This window comes from Procambarus clarkii, chromosome 51 (assembly GCF_040958095.1).
Source record: "Procambarus clarkii isolate CNS0578487 chromosome 51, FALCON_Pclarkii_2.0, whole genome shotgun sequence".
NCBI classification, from domain to species: domain Eukaryota; kingdom Metazoa; phylum Arthropoda; class Malacostraca; order Decapoda; family Cambaridae; genus Procambarus; species Procambarus clarkii.
Window position 1 is genome coordinate 18,083,854 of NC_091200.1, and position 8,545 is coordinate 18,092,398.

Genomic DNA, 8,545 nt, shown 5'->3' on the forward strand with positions numbered 1-8,545 from the left:
AATGAGAGCGGAGGAATCTGAGTGGAAAGAGAGAGATAGGTTACGAGTACAGTACCTCAAGGGTCGGTGTTAGGGCCCATCCTGTTTTTTAATATATGTCAACGACCTGACAGAGGAAACTGGTTCCTTCATATTCATGTTTGGGAACGATGCAGAACTAATGAGAAGAGCGAGAACAGAGCGAGAGAGAGAGAGAGAGAGAGATTGTGATACCTTGTAAACAGATCAGAAGTGGTCTGAAAAAAAATAGTTCCTTGAATGTAACCCAGCCAGATGAAAACTTATGAAGATTGGTACAGAGGCTAGAAGACTTGTACCGCATTCCAGGCTGTAGGGAAGACATTCTTGCACCAGGAAAGGCGAAAGACCTGGGAGTTAACATAATCTAATACCAGAAGCACACACACTAACAGGATAACGTCAGTATCGGGGGACATCCACCCCCACCATTCTGTTCAGCTTTCATGTACTGGGACAAACGAATTTCCGGTCTTCCTATGGGTCTTTCCGGAACCACTTTTGTATATGCAGCCCCGCCTGGAACCCTCACCTGAAAAAGACAAGTTAAAACTAATAAAAGGTCTGAGTATATGCAATAGGGCTCGTTCCTGAGCTGAAGGGCTTGAGCTCCGAGGAAAGACTGAGGGAACTGGACCTCAATACTTTAGAGGAGAAGAACGATATAGGGACATGATAAAGCCATATAACATTCAAAGAGAAATTGACGAAATAGACACAGAAGCATTGTTCAATAATAACATTAGCAGAACGAGGAGTCATAGAGGAGAACTAAAGAGAAAAATTGGTCACAATGATGTCAAAATAAACTTTTTCAGTACTAGTGACATCAGTAAATGTAATAGATTCGACGAAGAAGAAGTCACTGAAGTAACTCAATATAAAATATGAAATTTATGATTGAAACGTAGAAATTAGATCATTTGCATTTTTTTTAAGAACGTTCGGGAGACGGAGTCCAAGAGCCTAGCTCGACTCTACAAGCACATCTAGATGAGTACATCTACACGAGTACGCACTCATAAACAGAAACACACGCATATACGTGCACACACATCCCCCCCCACCTCTTCCCCCACACAAATGTACACAAAGGTACACACACACACCCATACCCCTTTTCACCCCCTTACTGTATAGTGGTAATAGCTTGGCGCTTTCCCCTGATAATTTCTTCCCTCCCCGATTCCCCCCCCCCACACACACCCATACATCTCCCCCTACACTTCTCTCTCACACACACACACACACACACACACACACACACACACACACACACACACACACACACACACACACACACATACACACACACATACACACACACACACACACACACACACACATACACACACACCACACACACACACACACACCCATACACCACACACACACACACACACACACACACACACACACACACACACACACACACACCCACACACACACCACACACACACACACACACCCATACACCACACACACACACCACACACACACACACACACACACACACACACACACACACACACACACACACAGGTGTGTGTGTCCCCTCGAGGGGGCCTCGTAGCCTGGTGGATAGCGCGCAGGACTCGTAATTCTGTGGCGCTGGTTCGATTCCCGCACGAGGCAGAAACAAATGGGCAAAGTTTCTTTCACCCTAAGTGCCCCTGTTACCTAGCAGTAAATAGGTACCTGGGAGTTAGTCAGCTGTCACGGGCTGCTTCCTGGGGTGTGTGTGTGTGTGTGGTGTGGGAAAAAAAAGTAGTTAGTAAACAGTTGATTGACAGTTGAGAGGCGGGCCGAAAGAGCAAAGCTCAACCCCCGCAAAAACACAACTAGTAAACACACACATACACTACACACACACACACACACACACACACACACACACACACACACACACACACACACACACACACACACACACACACCCATACACCACACACACACACACACACACACACACACACACACACACACACACACACACACACACACACACACACACACACACACACACACACCCATACACCACACACACACACACACAGCATACTCCACAAGTGCTGGGGCGAGGTATCCCTGACTAAGCAAGAGAAGAGCCTCATTACAGCTGATCTAGGGTCTGGCAGCACCGGCCCACGTATAATCCGCCCGGGTAACGATCTCCTCCGAGGAATTAAAGTAATAGGAATTTTTCCATTGGCTGGGGCCGCGGGGTTCCGAGCGCGAGCGATATACTGCACCTGATTACTATCATCCGTCGTGATCCATGTTAATGGAAATCAAAGGAAAAACAAAGGACCCTGCGCTTTGGCGAAGAAGAGAATGTGTTTTCAAATGGGATATCTGGACCCTTGATGGTTAATATATATATATATATATATATATATATATATATATATATATATATATATATATATATATATATATATATGGGTTCTGGTCAAGCAGGGGGGTTGATTGGTTAATGTTCTTTGCTTCCCAATATTTCTTTTTCTACTTTTTTTAATGTGGAAATTGAAAAAGAAATAATAATACTCGTTTGATGTACTGTAAATAGGTTTGGTAATGTTCTCAAAATTAGATATGAGTGTGTTACACAGCGCAGACATTGGACGATAAGTTGCCACTCGTCTCAGTCTCTACAGCAGTAAGGGATAGCAGCATGCAGCATTTGTTATGGATAGGCTGGCGAGTTTTGGCTTGCCTCTGTTGGTAGATTATTAGTCCCATCTGGGATTGTTGCTAGGTTGTAGGGGGCCCTTGGTGTGTTGCTACGTTGTAGGGGGCCCCTTGGGTATGTTGCTAGGTTGTGGGCTCCTGGGTGTCTAAGTTTATGGGGGGGACCCTTGGGTATGTTGCTAGGTTGTGGGCTCCTGGGTGTCTAAGTTTATGGGGGGGACCCTTGGGTATGTTGCTAGGTTGTGGGCTCCTGGGTATGTTGCTAGGTTGTGGGCTCCTGGGTATGTTGCTAGGTTGTGGGCTCCTGGGTGTCCAAGTTTATGGGGGGGACCCTTGGGTATGTTGCTAGGTTGTGGGCTCCTGGGTATGTTACTAGGTTGTGGGGGCCCCTGAGTATGTTGCCAGGTTACAGGAGCCCCTGAGTATGTTGCCAGGTTACAGGGACCCCTGAGTATGCTGCCAGATTACATCGCCCCCTGAGTATGTTATCAGATTACAGGGGCCCCTGAGTATGTTGCCAGGTTACAGAGCCCCCTGAGTATGCTGCCAGGTTACAGGAGCCCCTGAGTATGTTGCCAGGTTACAGGAGCCCCCTGAGTATGCTGCCAGGTTACAGGAGCCCCCTGCGTATGCTGCCAGGTTACAGGGGCCCCTGAGTATGTTGCCAGGTTACAGGGCCCCTGAGTATGCTGCCAGGTTACAGGGGGCCCCTGAGTATGTTGCCAGGTTACAGGGCCCCCTGAGTATGCTGCCAGGTTACAGGAGCCCCTGAGTATGTTGCCAGGTTACAGGGCCCCCTGAGTATGCTGCCAGGTTACAGGGCCCCTGAGCATGCTGCCAGGTTCTAGGGGCCCCTGAGTATACTGCCAGGTTACAGGGGCCTCTGAGTATGCTGACAAAACATATAAATATAATTATTCTTTCTACTGTTAATAATACTCTACTTCTATGCTCACATAATTACAATTTAGAACATTAATATCACTTATAAGATTATTTCGTCAATACTGTTGGATCACTTATTAATGTAATCACTGTATTCGTGAGTGTTTGAAGGTAATTTGTAATAATTTTTATTTGCCTTAGGATCACTGTAGTGTCAGATCTATCATATAATAGATATCATATATCATTATGATATAATATTATATCATATCATAATGATATGATATAATAGATATCATATCTATTATATGATAGAGCGCACAAGGTCACAAGGAAGGGTTCAAGTCCTGTGGGACTCTCCATCATTCCTCAATATTATATCAGGCATTCCTAATCCTTTATTTTTGTCTCTCTTTGCATTTCCACCGATTCCAACTTTGTCTCCCCCTTCCATTTTCTCCTTTCCTTCTCTCCCCTTTGCCGCCTCCATCTTATCAACCTACTTTAATTAAGCCTTCTCCCCCTTTTTCCTCCTCCCCCCCCCCCACACGCCTTTCCCCTCACTTCACTACAAATTCTCTTAAGAATTAACCACCAAACGTAAAGAGCCACTATCACAGGCCAGAATATTTTTACACACACACACACCACAGCAGGTTCGACGATCACATCACCCTAAACAGACAATTATTGGACCCGCTGAGCCTGGTGGCTGGCTGGCTGGCTGGCTGGCTGGCTGGCTGGCTGGCTGGCGACGGGGTGTTTGAGGTCCCTTCGAATCCCCCTCCACCCCCAATCTCCTCCTCCCCCAATCCCCTCCTCTCCACCCCCAATCCTCTCCCCCCCCCCTCCCAGTGTGGCTGATGTGAGACAAGGGATAATAAATAGTAGTCATACGTCCTATATATATATATATATATATATATATATATATATATATATATATATATATATATATATATATATATATATGAACGGTTGTAAGTGTAGAGGTGATGCGGTCCAATTACTATAGGGAATGTTGGGCTTGCTTCATCTTCATATCCCAGCTCCATATTCTTATATCCCAGCCCCTTGTATTCATATCCCAGCTCCTCGTTCTCGTAGCCCAGCTCCTTGTTCATATATATTCCATCTCTTTGACCTCATATTCCTTCCATATGGAATAATCACACTGGCTTAGCTCTTTCTCCTGATACATACCTTACAAGTGTACAGGTGTTGATCTTACAGGTGAAGCTGGAAGTCTAAACATTAAATACAATTGTTAGGTGTAGATACGTTCTTGAGTGCTAAGAACGTGGCCATTGTAGGCCTACAGTGAGCTAGAGTCGTTCCATAACATGAACGTGCAGAATAAAGTGTCTGAGCCTATATCACAAGTTAATATATTACTAACATACTTCAGTAATGCTGCTGATAGAATAAATAATTTGCATTAGTATTATTGTCATTATTTTTTGTTTTAATTCTTAATACAAATGAGAGAAATGACAAATGAAGCTGAAACAAAACAGGAGATGAGAAAATGGAGGAGATGGATTGAAAGGAGAATGAGGAGAGGAAGGAAGATGAGGAGAAAGAAGAGGTGAGGGACAGAGGAGAAGGTGAAGAAAAGTGGAGATAAGGAGAGAGAGGAGGAAAGGAGAAAATGAAAGGAGAACCAAAGTAGGAAGCGGGGGAATGTGAAGATAGATATTGGAAAAAAAAGTTGAGGAATGTCCAGCTTAGTATTGAGGAAAGATGGGGAGTCCTGCAGGACTTGTGGCAGGGAGAGAGTCCTGCAGGACTTGTGGCAGGGAGAGAGTCCTGCAGGACTTGTGGCAGGGAGAGAGTCCTGCAGGACATGTGGCAGGGAGAGAGTCCTGCAGGACTTGTGGCAAGGAGAGAGTCCCGCAGGACTTGTGGCAGGGAGAGAGTCCTGCAGGACTTGTGGCAGGGAGAGAGTCCTGCAGGACTTGTGGCAGGGAGAGAGTCCCGCAGGACTTGTGGCAGGGAGAGAGTCCTGCAGGACTTGTGGCAGGGAGAGAGTCCCGCAGGACTTGTGGCAGGGAGAGAGTCCTGCAGGACTTGTGGCAGGGAGAGAGTCCCGCAGGACTTGTGGCAGGGAGAGAGTCCTGCAGGACTTGTGGCAGGGAGAGAGTCCTGCAGGACTTGTGGCAGGGAGAGAGTCCTGCAGGACTTGTGGCAGGGAGAGAGTCCTGCAGGACTTGTGGCAGGGAGAGAGTCCTGCAGGACTTGTGGCAGGGAGAGAGTCCTGCAGGACTTGTGGCAGGGAGAGAGTCCTGCAGGACTTGTGGCAGGGAGAGAGTCCTGCAGGACTTGTGGCAGGGAGAGAGTCCTGCAGGACTTGTGGCAGGGAGAGAGTCCTGCAGGACTTGTGGCAGGGAGTCCCAAAGGACTTATGGAGAGAATGGAACGGCACTGTCAAGGGAAAGCACCAAGCCATTACAACTATATAGCACTGGGAAGGGGTCAGGATAAGGATTTGGGAAAGGACGGTAGGAAGGAATGGTGCCCAACCCCTTGGACGATCAGGGATTGAACGCAGACCTGCAATAATGGTATGGAGAGAGTCCCAGAGTCCCACAGGACTTGTGGCATGACAACAAAAGCAGTTAAAAGTCTTAGTAACAGTCTGGTCATGAACAAGGACACGGTGGCGCTCTGCTAATTTGTCCGAACAAGTTTTCTAAAGTAATAAGAGCTTGCTAATTTCCTCCGCGACGAATTTGGGACCAGTTAAAAAATATTTCTTATAATAGGCATTTGTGGCTGAACTAAACATTCCGCGTGGCAGCCAAGAACCTAAATATATTCTTGAACATGAAGAACACTCATGTGTAAGAATACATTGTTATATTAAACAATATCGCAATACGGGATATCAAGTTATCCTTCGGTGACTTTTCAGTTTCATGTACTATTTAGTTTTGTTAATAATAAGCCTAATGTAGTTAGAACTAAAGGGTGCTTTCAGATTGGGCTCCAACAAGGTAGATAGAAGATCATTCTGATGTTGTGATATCCTCTGAGTTAATTAGATCCTTATGAGTTCTTGATATAAGGTTATCAAGTGCAATAATATCCTTAATTCTTTAATTCGTCTCGTCATCGTCATAAAATGGGGTTGTCGCTTTCTTAAGTGTCACAGTCTTGTCCAGTTTCTGAGGGGGTGTTAAGATCAGTATATTATAGACAATTGCATAGCTATGCCATGGCTGTGCCTAGATGAACACTGCTTTTTGTACACTTACTCTGTATAACATGTACAGTCAGTGGGGTTGGTGGCTGTGTGGTCTTGTATGAAGTCTCTTCATCGTCTTTTTCCTGTGTTCTCGCTAGGAGATGGTAGGAAAGGTTCCTCCTGTGCTCTCGCTAGGAGATGGTAGGAAAGGTTCCTCCTGTGCTCTCGCTAGGAGATGGTAGGAAAGGTTCCTCCTGTGCTCTCGCTAGGAGATGGTAGGAAAGGTTCCTCCTGTGCTCTCGCTAGGAGATGGTAGGAAAGGTTCCTCCTGTGCTCTCGCTAGGAGATGGTTGGAAAGGTTCCTCCTGTGCTCTCGCTAGGAGATGGTAGGAAAGGTTCCTCCTGTGCTCTCGCTAGGAGATGGTAGGAAAGGTTCCTCCTGTGCTCTCGCTAGGAGATGGTAGGAAGGATTCCTCCTGTGCTCTCGCTAGGAGATGGTAGGAAAGGTTCCTCCTGTGCTCTCGCTAGGAGATGGTAGGAAGGGTTCCTCCTGTGCTCTCGCTAGGAGATGGTAGGAAGGGTTCCTCCTGTGCTCTCGCTAGATGGTAGGAAAGGTTCCTCCTGTGCTCTCGCTAGGAGATGGTAGGAAAGGTTCCTCCTGTGCTCTCGCTAGGAGATGGTAGAAGGGGTCAGCCTATCCTCACTGTTCCATATAATTATCTACTAGTGGTACTGCACTCTTGCATCTTGTAGTACTTCTTGAACTTGTCGGAGCATCTTTGTTGTTGTTTTAGATTCAGCTACTGGAACAAAATTTCTATGTAGCACGGGCTATGGTGAGCCCGTAAGGGCGTCACGCCCCGCTCCTTCTTAACTAGCCACCGTCGCACTTCTGGCCCTAGGGATATTTCAGTCTTGAGAATGAACACATGACAGTTCAATTGGTCAATGTGAGTTAATGGTTCCTCCATTGAAATTTTAATAACACTAAACTTGACAAAGCAGCTATAATTTCCTCATTCGTATCAGTGAACACACTCCAACAAGTCAGCTTTTGTTTGCCAGAACTGCGAAGTATTGCCAACTCCAGTAAGAGGCAAGAACTCTAGGGAGTGTTTAACTGGCACAAAGAGCCTCAACAATATTTAGGAAGGTCATATATTTGCGACTTCTTTTGCATATGAATCCCACACATTCCCCCCTGAGCCACCACAACTCTTCTGTCGGTTTCTTGAGCTCTCTCTCGGTATATATTTCTTTGGTCAGTAACCGGCTAGTTCTATTCGTGTCTTCATACGACAGACTAGTCGGTTCAACAATGACCGCCATTGTTGCAACTCGTTGCTCTATGTTCCATAGTTTTCGAACGTTATTGTGTGTAACGTTTGTCTTCCACTTAGCTTTCTCCTGACATAAAATATCTAGAAAGGAACTTTTATATTATCTTTTATCCATTGCTGGAGGCACACCAAGCTCAGGTATTTTCATCACTGCTAAAAAGGGTCAATTCCCAGTACCACAAGGTTCGGTCTGATGATGACCTTAAGGACTATTGACCTTTGAAGGGTTATGATGGCCTAAACACAAGAGCTTGCACTGACCAACCAGCAAATATACTTGAATCTTAAACATAGTTCAGGGCTGATATAAACTCCCCAGTGTATATATATACACTATGAGGCCGGGTAGACCAAAAATATTTCGCGGAAACCCTGTATATATACACAACTTTTTTTATTTTATTTTTTACGAAATCTTTACTCT

At 45.7% G+C, this 8,545-nt stretch overlaps 1 protein-coding gene across 1 annotated transcript in view; it reads right to left on the minus strand.

Moving 5' to 3' along the window:
• Positions 1-406: 406 nt before the first annotated feature.
• Positions 407-8,545, minus strand: part of LOC138351798 (50 kDa spicule matrix protein-like) — a 17,996-nt gene continuing 9,857 nt past the window's right edge. The window contains exon 3 of the mRNA XM_069303805.1: positions 407-550. Coding sequence (XP_069159906.1) covers positions 407-550 — 144 coding nt within the window. The remainder of the gene's footprint in view (positions 551-8,545) is intronic.